The 26,089-nt window shown below is 39.4% G+C and overlaps 1 protein-coding gene across 2 annotated transcripts in view; it reads left to right on the forward strand.

Moving 5' to 3' along the window:
• LOC117528887 (metal transporter CNNM3) overlaps positions 1-18,814 on the forward strand; it is a 63,985-nt gene extending 45,171 nt beyond the window's left edge. Inside the window, exons 7-11 of one of the 2 annotated variants that reach the window (XM_034191503.1) lie at positions 4,589-4,758; positions 4,835-4,931; positions 5,362-5,492; positions 8,212-8,338; positions 17,516-18,814. In XM_034191503.1, coding sequence (XP_034047394.1) covers positions 4,589-4,758; positions 4,835-4,931; positions 5,362-5,492; positions 8,212-8,338; positions 17,516-17,541 — 551 coding nt within the window. In that variant the 3' untranslated portion in view covers positions 17,542-18,814. Of the gene's footprint in view, positions 1-4,588; positions 4,759-4,834; positions 4,932-5,361; positions 5,493-8,211; positions 8,339-17,414 lie in introns of both variants that reach the window. The other variant, XM_034191502.1, reaches the window with a different exon arrangement.
• Positions 18,815-26,089: the final 7,275 nt, after the last annotated feature.

The following is a 26,089-nucleotide window of genomic DNA, read 5'->3' on the forward strand; positions in this document are numbered from 1 at the left end:
GTTATCCCAAGGTTGTGAGACCCAATTGTGTACAGAGCATCTGGAAAGTATTCACACCGCTTCACCTTATCCACATTTTATGTTACAGTCTTATTCCAAAATGAATGAAATTCTTTTTTCCTCAAAATTCTACACACAATACCCCATGATGACTATGTGAAGAAAGTTTTGTTTTTTGTTTGTTTGTTTGTTTTTAGACTTTTGCAAATTTATGTTAAAAAAAACTGCAAAGGAATTGTCTGTAGACCTCTGAGACGTTCAGAGGTCTACTTCTCAGATCCTTCTCTAGATCTGAACTTCTCAGATCCACCAGGACTCTTCCTAGAGCTGGCTGCCTGTCTAAACTGAGCGATCAAGGGAGAAGGACCTTAGTCAGAGAGGTGACCAAGAACATGATGGTCACTCTGTCAGAGTTCCGGCATTCCTCTGTGGAGAGAGGAGAACCTTCCAGAAGGACAGTCATCTCTGCAGCAATCCACCAATCAGGCCTGTATGGTAGAGTGACCAGACGGAAGCCACTCCTTAGTAAAAAACACATGGCAGCCACCTGGGGTTTTGGCCTCACTCCATTGGCTGCGCATACAGTTTAGGATTCATTTTAAAATTCTTTCATTTGTTTTTTGTTTTCAAATTTGTTCTGTTTGTTTTTAAATTCCTGAATGCTCTTGCTCTGCCCTAACTCTCTGAGCTCCTACACCCTTATAAACCCACCCACTCTTTTAGGTCAGTGGAGCAGCTGCTCCTGAGTGTGCTGAAAATGAAGCAGAAGCATATATATATATATATATATATATATATATATATATATATATATATATACACACATATACATATACTGGGGGGGTAAAGGGTACTATGTACCCAGGGCCCAGAGCATGGGGGGGGGGGGGCACAAAAAACTTTGATTAAATACATTTTTATGTTGCATGTTATTAATGTCCATACAATTCATGTTGTAAAAGAATATAATTAGAATGAATGTATAAATGTTGCAAAACATAGTTCTGTTCTAACAGTAACATTGAAAGATCTCTGAGGGCCCTTCCACCCTGCACAGTTGTACAATGGTTTAGTCCAGGCGCACAGGTTGCACTCTGCCACACACACACACACATCTGAAACGGGATCTGACAGAAAGTGGAGGTGTTTCGTAGAGCTGAAACAACTAATTGATTTAATCGATTATTAAAAATCTTAATTTTTCCCCACTAAAACCGCACAGAGCATATGTCTGTGAGTAACATTTACCTTTAAATGTTACTCTGACCTGTTATGTTCTTCTGAAACAGTTGATAGATGTATTTTATAACTTAATAACGGGACTGATGCTAACGCGTTAACATGTGTATGGCGTTTTCAGCGTTAAAGTTAGCATTAAGCTGTTGCAGCTGTCAGTACATTTGTGTGCTAAAAGAGTCAAATGAATTACAAATTGTAATATTTTTAATTTATTTTTTATTTGTATATTAGTAATAATATCAACAACAATAATAGTAATAATAACCAGTAATGCTACAATATAATTTTAGAAAAGAAACAAAAGAACCTGATTAAACACAACAGAAAAGATAAATCCAACTAACAATCAGCATATAGAAATAAATGTTTCCTGTGAACACAGTTACTCTTAAACCTCCACTTCATCCCTGTTTTATTTAAGTTTAATGACAATTTGTTTCAGTCAAACCACATCTAAAATATATATTTTTACACAAGAAAAAAATTAAATGCCGTAAACTGCACATTTGTGTCTTTTTTCATGAAAATGTGTTTTTAAAGATCACATATTACACTTTCGTCAGGCCTTTAAAATACTTTTGTGGACTCTTGCTGTAATATGTTGTCAGTGGTTGAGATAGTTGCTGTCGGCATCTAAACCTGATGGAAATCTCTCTCTGGTGTGTCGGTGATGTATGTATGTGCAAATAAAACTAAACACTACTCCAGGTATGTTTTTGACCAGAATATAACATAACTTTGTTACAAGGTCAAACGCTGATGTTGCGTGATAAAGGCCTTTTAATAACTCACTTAAAGAAATAATGGCAAAACTCACATGTAAGTAAAAAAACCCAAAAAGGTTAATTGAAAAAATAATCGACCGATGAACTGATTAGTAAAATAATCTTAGTTGCAGCCCTAGTGTTTAGACTGAAATAAAATGTCTTTCCTAAAAAAAAAATCAAAGTCCGGATTTCAAAAAAGAAGAGAAAAAAGGACAGGGAAAGAAAACTAAATGAGGGAAAGCAGCTGCTAACCAAATTCTTTGAAAAGAGGTGATCTTGAAAGCGAGTTATATTGAGTTGGGGGTTCCTGTGCATTTTAACAGACAGGAATGCACCAAATGGCACCATTTTTCTAGAAAATGGTGCCATTTGGTCCCCCAGACCCCCCAACTCAATACTGCTCCCCCAACTTTAAAAAGGGTTCTGACTCCCAGGTGTGATCTAAAGTATACATGATTTAGACCTGGTTTGACTACGCATTAGAAATTTGGTGTTTGCGTTGATCAAAAAAAGAACATAACAGTGGGTGTGGGGGGGGGGGTCTTCAATATGGCGAATACCTAGGGCCCAGAATTTTATATATATATATGTATATATATATATATATATGTGTGTGTATATATATATATATATATGTGTGTATATATATATATATATGTGTGTGTATATATATATATATATGTGTGTGTATATATATATATATATGTGTATATATATATATATATGTGTATATATATATAATGTTGATAATTATATTCTGGACTCACACACCATTCCAAATCATTACAGAAATTGTGCATAATTTATCCCCCCCCTTAAAAAATGTCAGCTACTGATTTTATAAACACTACTCAATCTAGAGCCCATGGATCCCCATGGGCAACACACTAGTGTGTGTGTGTGTGTGTGTGTTTGTTTATATATATGTGTATATATATATATGTGTATGTATGTATGTGTGTGTATATGTATGTGTGTGTATATGTGTGTGTACAGTAACACTACCTCTAACGTTAGTGACATGAAATTTGGAGTTCCACAGGGGTCCATTTCAGGCCCCCTGCTTTTCTCCCTTTATATAGCACCCCTTGGGCACATACTGCGGCATTTTGGGATTACCTTTCACTGCTATGCTGATGATACTCAGTTATCCATACCAATAACAGCTGGTAATCTCATCCACATAAAATCCTTAGAAGATTGCCTTGTATCAGTGAGAAGTTGGATGTCTAGAAACTTCCTACTTTTAAACTCTGATAAGACTGAAATGTTGGTTCTTGGTCCAGTGAGTCATCGGCATCAATTTGACCAGTTAACGCTCAGCCTCGGCTCGTGTGTCATACATCAAACTGACAAAGTGAGGAACCTTGGGGTAATTTTTGCTCCTTCGTTGTCCTTTGACCTCCACAGTAGAAATATTACTAGGACTGCTTTCTTCCACCTGCGAAATATAGCAAAGATTCATCCCATCCTGTCTATGGCTGATGCTGAGACCCTGATTCATGTGTTTGTCTCTTCTAGAATGGACTAGTGCAGTGTTCTATTTTCTGGTTTACCACAGTCCAGCATTAGGGGTCTCCAATTGGTTCAAAATTCTGCAGCCAGACTTTTGACAGGAAGCAGAAAGTTTGACCACATTACACCCATTTTGGCGTCTCTTCACTGGCTTCCTGTCCCAGTGAGATCAGATTTTAACGTTCTGTTACTAGACTATAAAATTGTTCACAGACTGGCACCTTCCCTACCTAGCTGACCTAATTAAACCTTACGTACTGGCCCGGGCTCTGTGTTCTCAGGGGGCAGGACTACTTTGTGTCCCTAAGGTGAATAAGAAGATTGTGGGTCACAGAGCTTTCTCTTATCGTGCCCCTGTTCTGTGGAATGATCTCCCTGCATCAATAATAAAACAAAACAAAAAATAAAAGTCAGATTCTGTAGAGACTTTCAAGTCCAGACTTAAGACACACTTATTTTCCCTTTCGTATGACTAGCATACTGGTATAGTATGTTACTATGCATTTTACCCTTTTAAATTCATTTTATTAGTAAACGGAGCGTGCTACAGCCTCAACTTTACCTAAATTCTGGGTCTTTTAGTGAAGCTTAGGACTAGTGGTCGGCGATCACCTTAGTATTTCTTCTGTTTTTCTTGTTTAATGCTGATAAATTATACTGTATTTGTCTTTCTGATGCCTGATTCTGTTTTTTTTCTCTCTGTTTGAGAAAAGAAAAGCTGCTTAAGCTTGTCCATCAGAGTTGCTAATTGCCCATTTAAGCCTTGGTGAAGTGATGGACCATCATCACTCTGTTAACAAATAGAGTATAAAACGCTCTGCAGAGACATTTGTCTGTTATGTTTATTTTTACAAGTGACACCAGACGGCCCGTTTGTTGTTGTTGTCACAGTTTCCTTGTCTTGATCTTTAACAACTTCAGATGGATCAATTTCAGCAACCCATGACTGCACATTCTTCTGCCATGACTCCTCTTTTGTGTTTGCTATGTCAAAGCCTCCACCTGGCACAGCCGTGTGAGCTCATGTCATTGGTGACCTTCTGTTTGTTTGTCTCTGACCACTGCAGAAGTGGAACACTTCAGTCCTGGACGTGTTTCTGAGAAGGTTCTGTTCCACCTGCTCCGTCACCCCAGCGTCAACCAGGAAGTGCACTTTGACTCCAGCAACCGGATGAGCCCGAGTCACTATCTGTACACCCGCAACCACCCCGTGGACTACTTCATCCTTCTGCTGCAGGTGTGTGGTCCTTTTCTTCCACGTCTGCGTCACCAAGTACATGTTACGTCCTTATGAAATGTCTCTTTGCTTTCAGGGCCGCGTGGAGGTGGAGATCGGCAAAGAGGGGCTGAAGTTTGAGAACGGGGCGTTCACGTACTATGGCGTGTCTGCGTTGACGCTCCCATCTTCTGGTGAGATTGTGAATTGCTGAAAGGCAAATGAGGTCTTATTTGAAGGAAATATTCACCAAAGAAATTGTCAATGTGCTTGTTGGTTGACGTCAGATAAAAGTCTGAGTTGTCAGAGTTGATGACAAAACTGACATTCGTCTCTGCAAGTCTTTGTCTTGTCATAGCAGAAAAAGAACGGGTGTAACGTGATACGTCCTTGAGCAATGATGAAAATGTAAGATCATTTAGTGAGCAGTGGTATATATTTGGGTGGGAGTGAGCAACATTTAAAGAGAACACTGTAATGTGTTTAAGTTTGTATAATCTGTACTTGGAGGGAATAACATGCACCTACATTTGTATATTTTTGCTCAGTTTGAAACAAAGGCATCTGCATCATGGCTGAAAGTTTTCCAGTTTTCTTCCTCAGTGTTTGTGTTCGCTGTAACAGTGCACCAGTCTCCAGTGTCGACCCAGCGTCACTCTCCCAGGGATCCTTTTGAGTCCACAGATGCGACGAGCCCCTCGAGCTACTGTCCCGACTACACCGTCCGTGCTCTCACTGACCTGCAGCTCATACGGGTGAGTGTGACCGTGTGACGTTTTCATAGTGTGTGTGTGTGTGTGTGCGTGCGCAGAGTCACACACACACACACACACACACTCTAACACAACAGAATATTCTCAGGGTGCTGTGGACTAATAATCACCGCCGCCGCAGCACAGGAAACAAGCAGGAGTAACTTGTTTGCTCAGTCAGAGTGAGAGTGTGTTGCCAGTCACAATAATAATAAGAGCAATCAGAGATTTCTGACGTCCACCAATCCGGATCAGGATCTCCTCCAGAATTCAGTGGAGTCTTCCGTGGCCTAATATCTGTCTGTGGTGAAAATGTCATCAAAATCTGTGAGTACTTTTGACAAAATCTTGCTAACAGACAAATAAATAAATGCCTATGATTTTATGTCCTCTGCAGATGTAATAATAATAAATAATAACTTATTTTTATAGCACTTTGAGGCCCAGACATCAAGTTACATCAGTGCTTTACATCATCAGAACTCACATAAGTTAAAAAAAAATTACTAGTCACACAGATAAAAGAAAAACAAACAAACAAAAAAAAAAACAGAAGCTCAGACCATGATTTTACATATCATAGTCTGACATACAGTCATGTTCAAAATAACATCAGTGTTTAAAAAAAAGTGTGTAAAGCTCAAACTCCTCATAATATCTTTTGTTTCCATACATGCACATAGGTTGTGAACACTGTACATTCTATTCCAAATCAAAACATAAAGACAAACGTATCTAATTTGTTGTTACTTTACAGAAAGTGAAGAAAAAAGGAATATTAGGCTGTTCAATAAAATATCAGTGTTTGTATTGTCTTCTTTACAAACTCAAACATTTCCTGTATAAAGTGAAAAATGCTTGAACTCATATTTAGTTGTATGAACACTGTTTCTGAGACCTGCTTCACATCTGTGTTTCATGGAGTCGACCAGCTTCTGTTTCCCAGTCCAGGTCCTTTGGACTACAGCCCACAGTTCCTCTGGATTTCTTGGTTTTGCCTCAGAAACAGTATTTTTGACGTCACCCCACAGGTTTTCTGTTGGATTAAGGTCCTGGGATTGGGCTGGCCACTCCATAACTGTAATCTGCTGGGTCTGGAACCGAGATGCTGCTGACTTGCTGGTGTGTTTGAGGTCGTTGTCTTGTTGAAACATTTCCTCTTCGTGACTTCTTCAAGTGTTCTGATCTGTTCAAACTGGTCCCTGATCCTGGTTTGTGATCAGTAGACCTGAGAAACTTCTCCACATCATGATGCTCCACCAGGCTTCACTGTCTTCACAGTGGACTGTGGCTTGAGTTCAGTTTTTGGGGGTCATCTGATGAGGAAAAAACTATCCTGCTGTCCTCAGTCCACCAAACGTTGTCCCGTTTCTCTTCAGTCCAGTCAGTGTGTTCTTTGTCAAACCTCTTCAACACCTGTAGTTTGTTTTTTGTGGGGACGTCTTGTCCATCCTTTGTCTTCACACAGACGTCTTCTAGTTGTTCCAGGACTCACAGGTACCTTCAGACCTCCTCTGATCCTCCTGGAGCTGATCTTTGTTTGAGTCTTTGTCATTCCGTCTGTTCTTTGATCCATTTGAATGCCGGTGTCACAGACCAAACGGTCCGCCCTTAAAAATCGGCCCACCTTTTCCATCTGCACATGCATCGTGTTGGACCACAGCAGCTCATCTGAGACGGAGTCTCTTCACCCAAAGCAATTAAATGGATTAATGTGATTAACAGATGATAAAGGTAAAACCTCTTAAATCATTCTAAAGTTAGTTTTCAGCAGAAACTCAGCGAAATTCCATGACGCTTTGAAATGACCGACGTGCAGTGAACGCATCAACTAGTAGCTTGTTTAGCCGCGGTGCTCTGATCGCCCCCACGTCATTTATGATGAAATAATGCTGAATTTATGTGGAAATGATTGTTGTACAAAAGCTTCAGATATCTGTCACTGAGACAGATGATGACTGGAGGCAGTTTGAAGCGGAAACCAGGTGATAATCAGTGAATCGCATCATCGGGGGGGGGGATTTTTAGGGGAACCATTTGGTCAGCGACACAGGTTTTCCGTTTTCTTCCACATCTTTCTGCTTTTGTTGCCATTTTAAAACATTTCAGATCATTTTATCTGAGCAGTCTGTCATTTTCTGCACTTCTTTATATGTTTTCTCCTCTCCAGTCAACTTTTTAATCAAAGTACGCTGTTCATCTGAACAATGTCTCGAACGACTCATTTGACTCTGATAGTCAGAGAGAAAAACACAACGACCAGCAGGAAGAACATTTACTGTCTTCATCCTTCAATAAGTTCCACCTGTTTGACACCTCTTTTTTCTTTCCCGGAAGAAAAATGCAGACACTGCTGTTTTTTGCTTCTTTTTTAATAACAGCCTAATATTCCTTTTCCTTCACTTTCCGTTCTTTTTTCTGTCACCTGACACCTGTGAGCTGTCAGGTGTTTGACCTGTTAACACTGCTGTTTTTTTTGAACCCCAACTGCACATTGATGTCATCACTGTTGATTATGTCATCACACAATGACAACAAATGAAGGAACATCACTAATGACTGTACAGAATGTCATGTTAACCCTCTGGGGGTCTGTGGATGTGCCTATAGGTCATTTGACCGACCTTCAAAAATTCCCCTTCTGAATGTCAGACACATATTTCAAGGATAAAAGATCTCTTGTTCTTGTCCTTGGTCTTAACTTTGACTTGCTGTGTTGCAGGTGACCCGTCTCCAGTATTTGAACGCCCTCATGGCCTCGCGTGTTGGTCAGAGTCCAGATCCTCCTGAGATTAAAATCCTGCCGAACAGTCAGACCAAACTTCTCAATGACCGAAACACCACACAAGGTAAGTTTGCTTGAAAGTGTTTGATTCCAAAATTGTTGTCCTGTGTGTTTGTTTGTCTCTGTAACAACTGCAATAGATTCTCACTTAGTGACCTATTTTTGTTTCAGCTGCAGAGCAAACCTAACCTGTAGTCGGCTTAGGTGTTCCCTGTTTTATAAGTGCTTTTACCAAACTTTAGGGAGGCAGCTCCATCTTTTGTTCTGCTCATGAGTCATGTCACACTCGGTGGTACGACTTTCTTCTTTCATAAACGTTGTACATGCAGTTTTTTCTGCTTTGCCATTCACAGTCAACAAGGCTCCACATCTGTGGAGATTAATTCTGTGAAATTTGATCAGTACTAGCACAGTGCATCTGCACGACAGGTGGTGTCATCACAAACGGTGCTTTGGTTTAGTGTGTCCCATCAAAAGAAAAATGTTATATTCTACAGAATATCCTGAAATGGCCCATTTTTAAATGTGAAGCTCTATCATTTCTCATTGTGGAAATCCTAATGTTTGTAATTGTACTATAAAAAGCATGTGTCTGGCTGGGGAAAGAAAAATTAGATTCTTAGCAAAAATTTATGAGAAATGTTACTGACTGGCATAATGTGTTGAGGAGCCAGGGTAGGACAGTTTGCACTGCTTATTGCACCACTGTTAACTGTGCTTTTACTGATATTATTATCAATGTAGAAATACATTTCCAAAAACAACACATGTGCTGTGCAGTACAGCAGCGCTACCCACTGGGAGCTGTACAGCAGTGAACTGGTACATTGCAAAAGAGCATATTTGTAAAGTACTGTCACTTTAAAAAAAAATAATAAAAATGTTGAAGAAAAAAAACCCCCACAGATTTGGTCTTCAGAAAGTATTCTAGGGCCAATGACATAGTCTAACAACACAATAAGCCAAAATACCCATTTGACTTTCCAACTAAACCATTAAACATTTAGTTTAAATATGTCATAAAGGTCATCATGCAAATTAAAAATACAATAATTGGCTTTGTAATTTGTGTTATGCCACTTTTTTATTACTTTTTATCTGTTTTGTTTTGTTTTTTATACAACCCCAATTCCAATGAAGTTGGGACGTTGTGTGAAATGTAAATAAAAACAGAATCCAATGATTTTCAAATCCTCTTTGACCTATATTCAATTGAATACACCACAAAGACAAGATATTTAATGTTAAAACTGATAAACTTTATTGTTTTTGTGCAAATATTTGCTCATTTATTTACATTTTACACAACATCCCAACTTCAGTGGAATTGGGGTTGTACAATAAAACAAAGACACAACAAGCTTTGCTACTTTTGTGTAAGTAATTGGTGGTTTATTTACTGTGATGTCAGGGTACCAGATAACATTTTTATCCAGGGCACCACGTTAGGACTTTACTGACAGATTTAACTTTGATGGGGATGCTGAATGTGACAACTGAATTATGCCACTTTATTGCGTACGGACCTTTTCTTGTTTTTGAAGCCACACTGTATCAACTTTAGTCTGAGTTTTATGTGTTTTCTGAGAAGTTTATGGCATGCTGACGTCAAATCACACAAAACTTTCACTAGCTTTTTCCTCAGATTTACAAGCTGTCCGTCTCTTGTCAGAGGTTTTTGAATCTGTCACTGAAAACATCAATGTGTGCACATGCGTCTATTTTAAGATGTACTTTCCTGTTCTTCAGTTGAACTAAGTATTTTCTCTTTCTCTTTTTCCTTCCTGTGTCCCTCCTTGCCTGCTCTTCTCTCCGGCTCCTCTGGCTCGTCCAGAGTTCCCTGTAAACTTTTCCTTCTTTGACACCATTGAGAACTACTGTTAATGTTGTTTGCATGAGGTAAATGAAATGCAGCCTGACTGAGAGCTGACGCACACGCACGCACTCCGCGGATCTCCATTTCAAAGTGTACCGTCCTTTTCTGTATCGGCCCTCCTCGTATGATGTCTCTCTTGTTGTCTTTTGTTTTCATGAGACAGATTTTCCATCTGTGTGCACGTGGAGGTCCGTTTCTGTTTCTTCGTCCTTTCTCGTGCCTTGTTTGTTTTCTGTGTTGGGTCTGTAAACTTACTGTGTCCTGTCTTCAGCCCGATCAAACTCAGTCCTGTCAGGAGGTGATTCAATCAATTTTCAATTCAATCAATTTTTTTATATAGCGCCAAATCACAACAAACAGTTGCCCCAAGGTGCTTTATATTGTAAGGCAAGGCCATACAATAATTATGTAAAACCCCAACGGTCAAAACGACCCCCTGTGAGCAAGCACTTGGCGACAGTGGGAAGGAAAAACTCCTTTTTAACAGGAAGAAACCTCCAGCAGAACCAGGCTCAGGGAGGGGCAGTCTTCTGCTGGGACTGGTTGGGGCTGAGGTGATGAAACATGTACTCTGCTGTGTCTAACTGGTACATGAATTACTGAGAAATTTCATTGCATATACAATAAAATATATTTATATGAGCTATGGCAAACAGCAGCCCACCTCTGTGACATTGGTGGGAGGTCTGGCCCAATGCCCAACTTACAACCACCCGCCTGAAAAAAGGCCGGCAACACCCCTACCACTACTGCTTATGGGCCTTTGAGGTCCCTGTACTGGCGCTAAGGGAAGCGGGACTCTCCCCATCTGCCAGTGCCAGCCATGCACCATCCTCAAACACCTTGGAGGCAACCGATACCACCCAGACCCACAATCTGTCCACCACCACCTCCCAAAAGTAACCTCCTATCTCCTGTATCCAGGTGAAAGGAATGTGGGCATCTCCTTTGTTAGTGGTGTCCTCAACACTGAGGTACCTATGTTTTGACCGTGCTCAGAGAACAGTAACCATGCGGTCAAAATGTCTCAGCCTGAGTTTTCTGAAGTAACTATTCATTTACCAGTGTCATTCCAGTGGTACTCAAAGGATTGCCCAAACAGATGTATTACTAAAGACATCCAGTCATCACCTTAGCTCAGAAGTTAGCAACCAAGTAAGTAAGATTGGAAGCACCAGAGCCCTAAATACATAGACGTTTGTTCTCCTGCAAAGATGTCAGCATCACCAAACTCCTCTATCCAGGACATCATGATGCCATAAATTTCACAGGTGTGTCTCAGTCTCAAAGGCCAGAACCCAGAGACATGAATGTCCTTGCAGAATGTGCTAGTGATGCGCATGAGATATGAATGTCATTGGCCAACAAAGGCACCTAAACCACTGTGTTTTCCATAGTCTTACCCAACACCCAGTCTATGCAAGCACTGACTAGTGAAGGAGCCACAACACACCCCTAATGAACACCACGGTTCACTAGGGTCCAGCCCGTTCTGCACAGCATTCCTGGTGCCTGTGTATAGGCTGGCTATGATGGTCAAAAACGTGTTGAATTGGCAAATGTTCAGGATGCTCCCGACAGTAAACGGGTTACCTCAATTAAACACTTTGCGAAAGTCAAAGATGCAGATGCAAAAACACCCTTGGAAATGGTTTCTGTGCCCATCCCTTTAAATGGAAAGGAGCTGCTGTGTGTTTCCACAGGCAGAGGGAGTAGGAGCGACTTAAAGGTCTGTTTCCCAAACTCTGTGGGTGTGTAACGTCAGAGCAGTGGAAATGGACTTTTTGCCCCATGAAAACCCATCTACAGTTACTGTACCTCTAAACTGGATAATAGAGTTTTCTCATGTGTAAATTAGCACTGTGTTGCCTCTTTAAATCACTCATTTTTGAGACTCAGTTTTGATGATTCAACAGCACCTAAAACCAGATGAATCAAGTCCTTACAGATTAGGCAGAGATGACAAAAACATTTGTTTTTAGTTTTGTTAACCAGCCGGTGGTGTGGGGAAGAAAAATATCTGTTGCTAGAAGTTGAGGACAAAGACAAGTACATGTTGGAGCTGAAGACCTCCAGTCTGACCATCATGGGGCATGCTACATCACATGAAGGCAATGACAAAGTGGTGCAAAAGTGATGAGGAATGCAGGAAGTGGTGAAATAAATCAGTCCATGAACCCACAGCCAATCAGTACGACCTAAAGTGACTAAACAGTACTTATAATCCAGCCTCAGTATACCATGAATGACACAAACATGTATGACAACCTTCACCTGGGTATAGGAGATGGATGGTTACTTCCAAGAGGTGGGGCTGGCCCAGTTGTCTGCCTAGTTGGTTGCCATCCATGACCTGATAGAGTTCCGTGGTGTCGTGGATGCAGCAACACCAGCGCATGCTCCCACACTGGACTTCATTTGACTTCCCAGAGTGGTAGTTGGAGCCAGGTAAGAGTCAATGAAGGATTACACAGGTGTCAAGACTTAAAGTTCGATGCAAACTAATAGGATGGAAACAAGGGAATCGTTTTGAATGCTCGGTCTCCAAAGTAGGGGGCAAACGAGGTCAATGGCTGTTGGATTCTGTGACTGTATGTTACCACGAAGTATAATAACCAAACATAACAAGTGGTGCAAACTGTTCCTTTTTATCCCCCTGGTATTAAGTATGGGGAATACAGCGATCAGCATGTCCGTCCCGCCGTCTGTCCGTTTTGATTGTTAGTGCGACATCTCAAGAACCAGTTGACCAGAGTCAGAATCAAATTTATTGCCAAGTAAGTTCTCACATACACAGACTTTGATCTGGTGTTGTTGGTGCAGGATAAATGGGGGTTTCTGGTGTTATTTATTAGTCTAGCTGCGGATGGAAAGAAGCTGTTTCCGTCTGTGTTATCTCAAGAATCACTTGACCAATTCCATTCATATTTAGCATAAAGGTGCATATTTGGGTGATCCCCAACACTTTGTATTTTGGATTTGTGGGGAACCGGTATTGCAGGCCAAATGCCCCCCCCCCCCCCCCCCCAAAAAAAAATCGGCCCGCCCTGCCTTCACTGCGCATGTATCATTTCAGAGTCTCTACATTCAAAGCACTCAAATGGATTAATGTGATTATTAACCACCAGATGACAAATTAAAACCTCTTAAATCATTCTAAAGTCAGTTTGAAGACACTTTGAAATGACCGACGCGCAGTGAACGCATCAGCTAGCAGCTTGTGCAGCTGTGGCGCTCTGATCGCTTCCTCTGTCTTTTATGATGAAATAATGCTGAATTTATGTAGAAACGATTGTTGTAGAAAAGCTTCAGATATCTGTGGCTGAGACAGATGATGACTGGAGGCAGTTTGAAGCAGAAATTAGGTGATAATCGGTGAGCCGCGGCTAATGATGCATGTGCAGTGAAGGCAGGGCAGACCAATTTTTGGGGGGGACCGTTCAGTCTGCGACACCAGGTTTCCATTTTCTTCCACATCTTTATGATTTTGTTGCCATTTTAAAGCATTTAAGATAGAAACGAGGTGATAATCTGTGAACCGCGATGAATGACGCATGCGCACTGGATACAGGGTGGACTGATTTTTAGGGGGGACCGTTCGGTCGGCGACACGGGGGGAGACATTCTGATGACTCTTGTTTTTTTGTTGTTTGTTTGTTTATTTGGAAATTCTTTATTTTGGTTTTTAGACAACATGGAGTATTATATTGCATTTTAGTTAGAACCCTGTTCGGTTTTCTCTGTTGTCCTCAGTTTTAAACATTAAAAAACAAAATACAACATGGAACAGATAGAGTGACTACCAGCCTATCACAAAGAAATTTGAAGGGAGCGATACAGAAATTTAAAGCAAATAAATAAATAATAATTGTAATGTGAATTAAAACACTAAGACAATACAACATTGTAGGGTTGATGACTCTTGTTTTAAAGTTGTTACCTCAACCAATGATTTGCATCACATTTTACCAAAACTGGTAGAAATATTTCTGACCCCTGTATAAATTGGAATTGGTCACCGTTTTGGTTGTTTGTACCCCTAACTCCATACCTTTCAGTCATAGATGATCCAAACTGTACCTGTTTGGATTCCAGATGATCAGACAAATAATGTGGTAAACATTTCAATATGATTGGAACATATTTATATCTTTCATTGACCCCGTCTGGCTACAGCTACCACACTCAGTTGGTTATTGTAGCTTTGGTGTAGATTACAGTGTAGCGATGCTGAGTTGCAAGTGTTATTTAGTCACCTTAGGTAGTGTTGAAAACCTGCGTGGCCCAAGGACTGTCTGTGTGAATTCCAACCCCCCCCCAAATAGGCTGCCAGCAGAGTCCCATTTTTTTGTTTGGTTCATTCCCAATTCAAGTGGACTAAAAAGTAAACATTTGTACTGTGAAGAAATGTTGATATATAGCACAGGCTAAAGGTTTAACTCAAAAATCCTGCCAGTTTTAAATTTTAGCCCACTTTTATGCCGGACTATTTAGTCTGAGGTCGACAGCCATGATTTTGAATGTTGACCAATCAAAGCGCTTGTTTGCATCACATGATCACCATGGTGGCTTAGTGGTTAGCACTGTTGCTTCACAGCAAGAAGGTTATGGCTTCAATTCCCATCTGTGGCCTTTTCTATGTAGAGTTTTCAGTTTCAGTTTAATTTCAATCTATTTAATTTATATAGTGCCAAATCGTAACAAAGTTGCCTCAAGGGGCTTCACACAAGTAAAGTCCAACCTTACCAACCCCCAGAGCAAGAACACAGACGACAGTGGGAAGAAAAAATTCCCTCTGATGATTTGAGGAAGAAACCTCAAGCAGCCTAGACTCAGAGGGGTGACCCTCTGCTTGGACCATGATACAGACAATATGATTAGACAGGAAATTTTGGGAGATTTTAGGTTTCCATGCTGGTGCACAGGATGGGAAGCCTGCAGAAGACACTCACTCCCACATCTCTGGATGGAGCTGCACCTCAAACAGAGAGAAAGAAACAGAATCAGTCTTCAGAAAGACAATAAATATAGTATAATTTCTCACCATTAAACAACAAGAAAAACAGAAGAAATATTAAGGTGATCGCCGGCCACTAGCCCTAAACTTCAATAAAAGACCCAGACTTTAGATAAAGTTGAGGCCGTGGCCTGCAACATTTACTGATAAAATGAATTAAGAGTAAAAAGCATAGTAACATACTACATCAGAATCTGACTGTTTTATTGACGCAGGGAGATCATTCCACAGAACAGGGGCACAATAAGAGAAAACTCTGTGACCCACAGACTTTAAATTCACCTTAGGGACACAAAGTAGTCCTGCACCCTGAGAACCCAAAGCCCGGGCCGGTACGTAAGGTTTAATTAATTAGGTCAGCTCGGTAGGGAGGTGCCAGTCTGTGAACAGTTTTATAGATTAGTAACAGAACCTTAAAATCTGATCTCACTGGGACAGGAAACCAGTGAAGAGACGCCAAAATGGGTGTAATATGGTCAAACTTTCTGCTTTGTGTCAAAAGTCTAGCTGCAGCATTTTGAACCAATTGGAGACCCTAATGATGGACTGCAGTAAACCAGAAAATAGAACATTGCAGTAGTCCAATCTAGAAGAGACAAACACATGAATCAGGGTCTCAGCATCAGCCATAGACAGGATGGGACGAATCTTCACTATATTTTGCAGGTGGAAGAAAGCAGTCCTAGTAATATTTCTAATGTGGAGGTCAAAGGACAACGTAGGATCAAAAATTACCCCAAGGTTCCTCACTTTGTCAGTGTGACACAGAGTCTAGGCTAAGTGTTAACTGGTCAAATTGATGCCTATGTGCAGGCATGAACATAACTGGTACTCGTGGTGCTTGTGTGTGCTAAAAATAAATGATGCACAGCAGAAAACACAAGGGAAGCACTTCACAGGAGGAAAGCAATGACAGATTGTAGGAAGGGTGTTACCCTCCTGTGTGCTGTCTGCTGTGCATCAATCATTTATAGCACACATGAGCATGATGAGTACCAGTTGTGTGCACCCCTGCCTATGTGGAGTTTGTATGTTCTCCCCCCTGCTTGCGTGGGTTTATTCCGGGTGCTCCGGCTTCCTCCCACATTTAAAGACATGCAGGTTAGGTGTATTGGAAAAGGAATTAGTATAGTCATAATGCACCATTATCTGAATGCTTCAGTCAGAGTACAACAATATAGAAACTAGGTACTCCACTGTTTAATATATTGAAAATAGATATTTTTAAAAAGGCATTACAATGATGGTCTTATTTTAATCGTTATGTTTAGGTGATGTAAAAAAAGCAAGACAAGAAACCCATCAGGGAGTATGGAGACTGTTCTGACAAAAAATAGACTTAACCAGTCATTGAGTTCATTCCGTTTATGTATACTGACCTGAGGAGAGGTTTATAGGAGGAGTTTACCAGTGCCTTCATTCAACTTGGTCATGAATTTAGCCCACCAGAGTCACTGATTGACCACCTTGAAGCATTTTTAATTTCATGATTACTAAACCCCATATCATTTGGAAGTTAATAACAAGTTATTGTAATAACATCAACATTGCTCTACAAGGTAGCAACAATATAGGAGCCCATAGATGTGTAATGTGAATACATTATAGAATAGATATGTTTAACTTCCAACTAATACTCCAATAAACTTTCATTATGAACTTTTTAACTGATTTCTTTATTTATCCTCTGTATGTATATAATTATAATATGTGTATATCATTGCATAATTAATATTTATTTTTCCATGACATAAATTAGAAATCAGATGTAGTCATGGGCAAGAAGCCATTTTACAAAGCTTCCTAGTTGATGACACTATGCTAACCTTGCTCAAAATGCAGTCCTAGTAGGCAACATCTGAATGGCCGACTTTAAATAGATCTTTCAGAAAAACTGGCAGGATTTCACAGTTGAACTTTTAGGGCAAGTTTAGATATATTATTGGCCATTTAAAATCACATAGAAATCATAGTCTCACTGATGTGGGAAGGAAACTTGTTTTCTAGGTACATTTCCAGCCCTCAGCTTGCGACCTAAGACATCTGTAAACTAAAGTGGCTCTGCTGATGTCAGGTTCTTCTTCTGCTTCCTGAAAGCCCCGTCTAATTCGTCTCTCTTGCACCAACTGTTGTCTGAATTGTTACTGTGTACGTGTTGCGACCCTGCGTCACGTTATTGCCCCGGTGTGACGTTGTCACCCCCACTCACCCCGGCTTTTTTTTTTTTCCATTGGTTGGGTTTCACAGGTGGCAGTCGAGCCCAGGAGAGCACCACAGAAGAAGAGGCTTGTGGGTAGCGAGCTTCTGTTTAAAAAAAAAAAAAAAATTACTTTTTTGTTATTTTGGAGCTGAATCATCTATGGCTGGGACGTAGAAGATTGTCTGTAGATCTGTCCATTCCTTTGTGTACTTTTCATTGAAATTATTTTCTTTGGTTTGAACAATATGTGTACATTTTAATTTAATTTGGCAGTGCCTTCTGTGTCGAAACTGCCCAGCTGACCTTTGCATTGCCATTCCCCACTTTTACTTGTTTATGTGCCAAAGCAGTGTGCAAGTTCGGTCTATAAGTAATTGGACGATGACATCATTTTGGAAATGTGCAACATGGCTGCTCAATTAAGATGTAAATACTCAAAGCTGAATGCTTTCTCTTAATGTCTTTTTTTTAATCCATTGTGTTGGTGTGCAGAGCCAAAATGATGTTGGTGTTGTCCAGTAATTACAGACCGACTTGTATGTGTGTTTGTATACTGAAGCATCCGTCCATTTGCAGCACAAAATTATGCTTTTGGAAGCTGATGAAAAGCAGACTTGCACATAGATTTGTGCATCATTGGCATGTAAGCTGTAAGGCACGTCCAAATTTTAATACCCTCACATATTGCTGTTTTCATAGACGTGTGTTTAGACACGAAAATAACACAACACATTCACCTTTGACCTATAAGCTCACTGCTTCTCAGTGATACTGTAAATATCAGTACCACAGTGAGTGGAAATGGCCCAGAATCAAAGCAGGCTTTTTTTTTATTTAAAGTGAAGTTTTTATTGTGCATAAGTAAAAAACCCACAAAGCTCATTTTTTAGAAGTTTATGGTGCAGATTCGTAATCGCAGCTGTGTTTCATCAGATTGTGTTCAAAGATGTTCACATTGTCAAAGGGAAACTGGTGTTTTCAACCTTGGGTCTATTTGTAGGTGTTTTTTGGGTTCCTCTTTATACTTGGGGCGAAGATGATTTTTAATAAGTACAGTATTGATTTTGGAGTCTCTCCCTGCTTGTATACATATATCATGTATGTAATGTGGAGGGCTTTCCAGTGTTCCAGAGACTCTGTGCCTGTGGAATCTGATCAGCGGAGCCGTGTCCTGCTTCCTGCTGGGCCTGATGTTTGAGGAGCAGAGGACTCTCCCTTTGGAGTCTTTCGGCTGGATTGCAGTAACATACAGACCTTATGGTCTGTGTCTGCTTTACTGAAAGATGTTTGTATTTTCTCAGCATGATGCCGTCATTTCGGACCGTGTGATTATTGGGAAAATCTTTTACTGCCATTTACTTTGATTTTGTTTAAGTGTAAAAAGTTAATTGTGTGTGAATGTAAACAAATTAGTATTTCTTTGTGCCACTTAAACTGAATAAGAGGAGAATTTGTGAGTCAGTGGAGAGTTGTGTATTTGTGTGACTGATTAAAATACATTTTGAGAGTGTTGGTTTTCAGGTACAGCTGTTACCATCAGATTTATTTAAAACTAAACCCTTTATAGTCTGGTGGCTTAGCTGCCAGGAGAGTGTACATCTGTGCACTTTTGGAAACAAGTATCAAATTTTGCATGAAGATATCACCAAGATGACGAGTTCTGGCTATAGAAGCATCTTCACAGCGCCCCCTGGAGACGAGTGGTGGCACCTATATGTGGGTGATTCTTAGACTACGGGCACTTATTATGTCCTTTGATCATATTGTATGAAAAACAGAAAAAAGGGGAAATTTCACACTTTTATAGTTATCTTTACAATGAAAGTGTGTTAAGAAATTTGTTCTAGTAGTCTATGATGACTTTTTCACCTTTTTTCAGCATCATTATATGCAAATATTGCCGTTTTGTGCTTGTCCCACACCCAGACTTTTGATCTTCAATGATAAAAATGAATGGTAAAGAAACGTTTTTTCTAATGTTTTAAAATAACTCTGAATAAAATATCAGTAAAATAATCAAAACACAATTGGGGTATTCAATGTCATACAACTGTTGTGATTTTTTTAAACAAAATGTAGTTGTCCCACACTATTGCCGTAATTTCCACCACAACACTGTAATGTCCCTTTAAACAGTCTGTATGAAAGATTGTTTGGGTAGTTTCTATGGAGATAAACAGTGACATCAGAGCACATGTATATAGCGCCAAATCACAACAAACAGTTGCCCCAAGGCGCTTTATATTGTAAGGCAATGGTGTGGTGGAAATTACATTTACAAGGCCAATAGTGCCCGTAGTTAAAGAATCACCCATGTAGTAAAGACTTCTTTAGTATATTTGACTAGCTCAATTAAACAAAGATGTTTCATTCCATTTTTGGCTTTAACTTCTTTAAATCATAACAAATATAATATTGGTATGGAAGAGATGGAAAACCTGTTTAACTTGTTGAGGAAAGTGCTGGTCTGCTTGTCTTAGACTCCAAAGATATAGTTGATGAGTTCTGTGGTAGAAACTGTCAGGAAAATAGAACAGATTGGTGAAAAACAGGACAAAGACTTTGTTGAACAGAGGCGAATAAAAGCAACCAGACAACTGCCGCTCTTCAGCAGACCACAGATCAAAACTCCCTCTTGTTCTCCAACCCCAGTTCCAATGAAGTTGGGACGTTGTGTGAAATGTGAATAAAAACAGAATACAATGATTTTCAAATCCTCTTCAACCTACATTCAATTGACTACACCACAAAGACAAGATATTTAATGTTCAAACTGATAAACTTTATTGTTTTTGTGCAAATATTTGCTCATTTTGAAATGGATGCCTGCAACACGTTTCAAAAAAGCTGGGACTATGGCAACAAAAGACTGGGAAAGTTGATGAATACTCAAAGAACACCTGTTTGGAAACAGGTGAGTGTCATGTCAAGTGTCGTTACATCTACAAGTGCAACTTAAAACTACCATGCAAAGTGAAAGCCAAACATCAACAACATCCAGAAACGCCGCCACCTTCTCTGGGCCTGAGCTCATTTGAAATGGACAGACACAAAGTGGAAAAGTGTGCTGTGGTCTGATGAGTCCACATTTCAAATTGTTTTTGGAAATCATGGACGTCGTGTCCTCTGGACAAAAGAGGAAAAAGACCATCCAGATTGTTACCAGTGCAAAGTTCAAAAGCCAGAATCTGTGATGGTATGTGGGTGTGTTAGTGCCCATGGCATGGACAACTTACACATCTGTGATGGTATGGGGGTGTGTTAGTGCCCATGGCATGGACAACTTACACATCTGTGATGGTATGGGGGTGTGTTAGTGCCCATGGCATGGACAACTTACACATCTGTGATGGCACCATCAATGCTGAAAGGTACATCCAGGTTTTGGAGCAACACATGCTGCCATCCAAGCAACGTCTTTTTCAGGGACGTCCCTGTTTATTTCAGCAAGACAATGCCAAGACACATTCTGCACGTGTTCCAACAGCGTGGCTTCATAGTAAAAGTACTAGACTGGCCTGCCTGCAGTCCAGACCTGTCGCCCAGTGAAAATGTGTGACACATTATGAAGCACAAAATATGACAACGGAGACCCCGGACTGTTGAACAACTGAAGTCGTACATCAAGCAAGAATGGGAAAGAATTCCACCTACAAAGCTTCAACAATTAGTGTCCTCAGTTCCCAAACGCTTATTGAGTGTTGTTAGAAGGAAAGGTGATGTAACACAGTGGGAAACATACCACTGTCCCAGCTTTTTTGAAATATGTTGCAGGCGTCCATTTCAAAATGAGTAAATATTTGCTCAAAAACAATAAAGTTTATCAGTTTGAACATTAAATATCTTGTCTTTGTGGTGTATTCAATTGAATATAGGTTGAAGAGGATTTGAAAATCATTGTGTGTGTATATATATATATATATATAGCTACGATTTTACACAATTGGCATGCAGTTTCTCCTGTGTGCACTGGTCGACTTAAATCATGTTATGTGTGAAGGGGCCATCAGTAATGATTACCCTTTGATCATGTACGTGTGGTCTTCAGGCAGTGTGCTCAAGTAGAAAGTGCTTCAACATTAAAATGTGCATTTTGAGTAAAAACATTGGGGATTTTCTTTCAAAACAGTAACTGAGAAATACATCATGGTATCTATGATAATGTATGAGAAATACGTGATTTGCTTGTGCATTCCTGAAGATACTTGGGTGTGTTATCAAAAAATAACTATCTTATATGCTGGAACACAAGATTAGTACAGTGATTTTCATGAAATGTTTACAAAATTATGGCAAAAAAGACCTTGTGGAGAAAAATATTTGGAATAGACTTTCCATTCATTTTATGTTATAGTGAGATATAATTTATGAATGAATGGATTTTTTCGGCACACATACAAATCCGAAAGAACAGAATCATACCAATAATATGAATGTTATATAAACAAGCCTGTGAGTCCGAAAGCGTGTGGGCAGAAGCAACGCTTATCAACGCCCACCCCTGCTAGAATGAGTCCAACAATTATAACAGTCATAACAACATATACACAAATTCACAACACACTACATATCAACACAGACACACTTCAATATTCAATTACATTTCAATTCATGTATAAGTATGTTATGTATAAAGCGCCAAATCACAACAAACTTGGCCCAAGTCACTCCATATTAACCCTGCCGACCCCCAGAGCAAGCACTAGGCAACTGTGGTGAGGAAAAACTCCCTCTTAGGAAGAAACCTCAAGCAGACCAGGCTCTAGGGGGTGACCCTCTGCTTGAGCCGTGCATATATACCTGTATACGTACATACATACACACACATTATATACATATATACACTTATACACACACATATACACCTATATACATACCCACTAACGCATAAATAAATATACAATACATATATATACACATACATACATTTATACCTACACATACATATACATACCTCTACACATATACACATACATATATACACACACACACACACACACACACATGTATACATATATACACATACATATACACATACATACTACATATATGCTTATACATATATACACACACACACGTATACATATATACACATACATATACACATACATACTACATATATGCTTATACATATATACACACACACATGTATACATATATACACATACATATACACATACATACTACATATATGCTTATACATATATACACACACACATGTATACATATATACACATACATATACACATACATACTACATATATGCTTATACATATATACACACACACATGTATACATATATACACACACACACACACACATGTATACATATATACACATACATATACACATACATACTACATATATGCTTATACATATATACACACACACATGTATACATATATACACATACATATACACATACATACTACATATATGCTTATACATATATACACACACATATACACGTACATATACATACATATTGACTGATTGATCATTTATTTTGAGTTTTACAAAATAAGCATTTCTTTGATATCTACATTTACCCACATTGGGTTGAAAAGAACAGGAGATACAAACATACACGCATACATACCCGCGCACTTAACCCGAAAAGGGGTGGGATGAAGACGAATTTATTTAATCCCACCCCCAAATACCCATACGTTATTACGACTACCGAGTGTGACCAATATTCCTTTTTTATTACTATGTAATTGATATAATATATTAGTGATGAGTATCTATAATAATAATAATAACAATAATAAAAACAATTCCCACCATAATAGACAGTAATAATGACAATTATTGTCAGTCAATTTTTTTTAATTTTTTTTATTTCTATTATTATTATTACTACCATTTTTTTTAATTGCTATTGATATTGCTGGTGTCATTTCTTAAGCCATTTTCATATGTCAATAAATTCCCCACATTTACTCAGAAAATGACTATTTAAAAGTACTATTCTATTTTTTCCCCTTCCCCTCCTTCCCCATTTGTCATGTGTGTGGTGCATTAAAAGATGCAAAGTATTTTGTAAACCTGCTGCCAGAGAGGGGTCGCCCCCTGACACAGGTCGGGGGGCAACCCGACCTATAAAATGTTAAATATAAAACCTTTTATAAAATCAGAATGAAAAAAAATCAGTTAAGATCAAAATGAATGACCAATTGTCTCATAATATGAGGTCTATTAGAAAAGTATCCAACCTTTTTATTTTTTTTCAAAAACCATATGGATTTGAATCACGTGTGATTACATCAGCCAACCTTAAACCCTCGTGTGCATGCGTGAGTTTTTTCACGCCTGTCGGTTGCATCATTCGCCTGTGGGCAGGCTTTGAGTGAGGAGTGGTCCACCCCTCCCGTCTATTTTTTCATTGTTTAGGAATGACTCAGAGACTGGCACTTTGCTTGATCAGAATTTTTTCAGAAACTGTAAGGCACATCAATCAATCAATCAATTTTTTTATATAGCGCCAAATCACAACAAACAGTTGCCCCAAGACGCTTTATACTGTAAGGCAAAGCCATACAATAATTATGTAAAACCCCAACGGTCAAAACGACCCCCTGTGAGCAAGCACTTGGCGACAGTGGGAAGGAAAAACTCCCTTTTAACAGGAAGAAACCTCCAGCAGAACCAGGCTCAGGGAGGGGCAGTCTTCTGCTGGGACTGGTTGGGGCTGAGGGAGAGAACCAGGAAAAAGACATGCTGTGGAGGGGAGCAGAGATCGATCACTAATGATTAAATGCAGAGTGGTGCATACAGAGCAAAAAGAGAAAGAAACAGTGCATCATGGGAACCCCCCAGCAGTCTACGTCTATAGCAGCATAACTAAGGGATGGTTCAGGGTCACCTGATCCAGCCCTAACTATAAGCTTTAGCAAAAAGGAAAGTTTTAAGCCTAATCTTAAAAGTAGAGAGGGTGTCTGTCTCCCTGATCTGAATTGGGAGCTGGTTCCACAGGAGAGGAGCCTGAAAGCTGAAGGCTCTGCCTCCCATTATACTCTTACAAACCCTAGGAACTACAAGTAAGCCTGCAGTCTGAGAGCGAAGTGCTCTATTGGGGTGATATGGTACTACGAGGTCCCTAAGATAAGATGGGACCTGATTATTCAAAACCTTATAAGTAAGAAGAAGAATTTTAAATTCTATTCTAGAATTAACAGGAAGCCAATGAAGAGAGGCCAATATGGGTGAGATATGCTCTCTCCTTCTAGTCCCCGTCAGTACTCTAGCTGCAGCATTTTGAATTAACTGAAGGCTTTTTAGGGAACTTTTAGGACAACCTGATAATAATGAATTACAATAGTCCAGCCTAGAGGAAATAAATGCATGAATTAGTTTTTCAGCATCACTCTGAGACAAGACCTTTCTGATTTTAGACATATTACGTAAATGCAAAAAAGCAGTCCTACATATTTGTTTAATATGCGCTTTGAATGACATATCCTGATCAAAAATGACTCCAAGATTTCTCACAGTATTACTAGAGGTCAGGGTAATGCCATCCAGAGTAAGGATCTGGTTAGACACCATGTTTCTAAGATTTGTGGGGCCAAGTACAATAACTTCAGTTTTATCTGAGTTTAAAAGCAGGAAATTAGAGGTCATCCATGTCTTTATGTCTGTAAAACAATCCTGCAGTTTAGCTAATTGGTGTGTGTCCTCTGGCTTCATGGATAGATAAAGCTGGGTATCATCTGCGTAACAATGAAAATTTAAGCAATACCGTCTAATAATACTGCCTAAGGGAAGCATGTATAAAGTGAATAAAATTGGTCCTAGCACAGAACCTTGTGGAATTCCATAATTAACTTTAGTCTGTGAAGAAGATTCCCCATTTACATGAACAAATTGTAATCTATTAGACAAATATGATTCAAACCACCGCAGCGCAGTGCCTTTAATACCTATGGCATGCTCTAATCTCTGTAATAAGATTTTATGGTCAACAGTATCAAAAGCAGCACTGAGGTCTAACAGAACAAGCACAGAGATGAGTCCACTGTCCGAGGCCATAAGAAGATCATTTGTAACCTTCACTAATGCTGTTTCTGTACTATGATGAATTCTAAAACCTGACTGAAACTCTTCAAATAGACCATTCCTCTGCAGATGATCAGTTAGCTGTTTTACAACTACCCTTTCAAGAATTTTTGAGAGAAAAGGAAGGTTGGAGATTGGCCTATAATTAGCTAAGATAGCTGGGTCAAGTGATGGCTTTTTAAGTAATGGTTTAATTACTGCCACCTTAAAAGCCTGTGGTACATAGCCAACTAACAAAGATAGATCGATCATATTTAAGATCGAAGCATTAAATAATGGTAGGGCTTCCTTGAGCAGCCTGGTAGGAATGGGGTCTAATAAACATGTTGATGGTTTGGATGAAGTAACTAATGAAAATAACTCAGACAGAACAATCGGAGAGAAAGAGTCTAACCAAATACCGGCATCACTGAAAGCAGCAAAAGATAACGATACGTCTTTGGGATGGTTATGAGTAATTTTTTCTCTAATAGTTAAAATTTTGTTAGCAAAGAAAGTCATGAAGTCATTACTAGTTAAAGTTAATGGAATACTCAGCTCAATAGAGCTCTGACTCTTTGTCAGCCTGGCTACAGTGCTGAAAAGAAACCTGGGGTTGTTCTTATTTTCTTCAATTAGTGATGAGTAGAAAGATGTCCTAGCTTTACGGAGGGCTTTTTTA

Source organism: Thalassophryne amazonica, chromosome 17 (genome assembly GCF_902500255.1).
Source record: "Thalassophryne amazonica chromosome 17, fThaAma1.1, whole genome shotgun sequence".
Lineage (NCBI taxonomy): Eukaryota > Metazoa > Chordata > Actinopteri > Batrachoidiformes > Batrachoididae > Thalassophryne > Thalassophryne amazonica.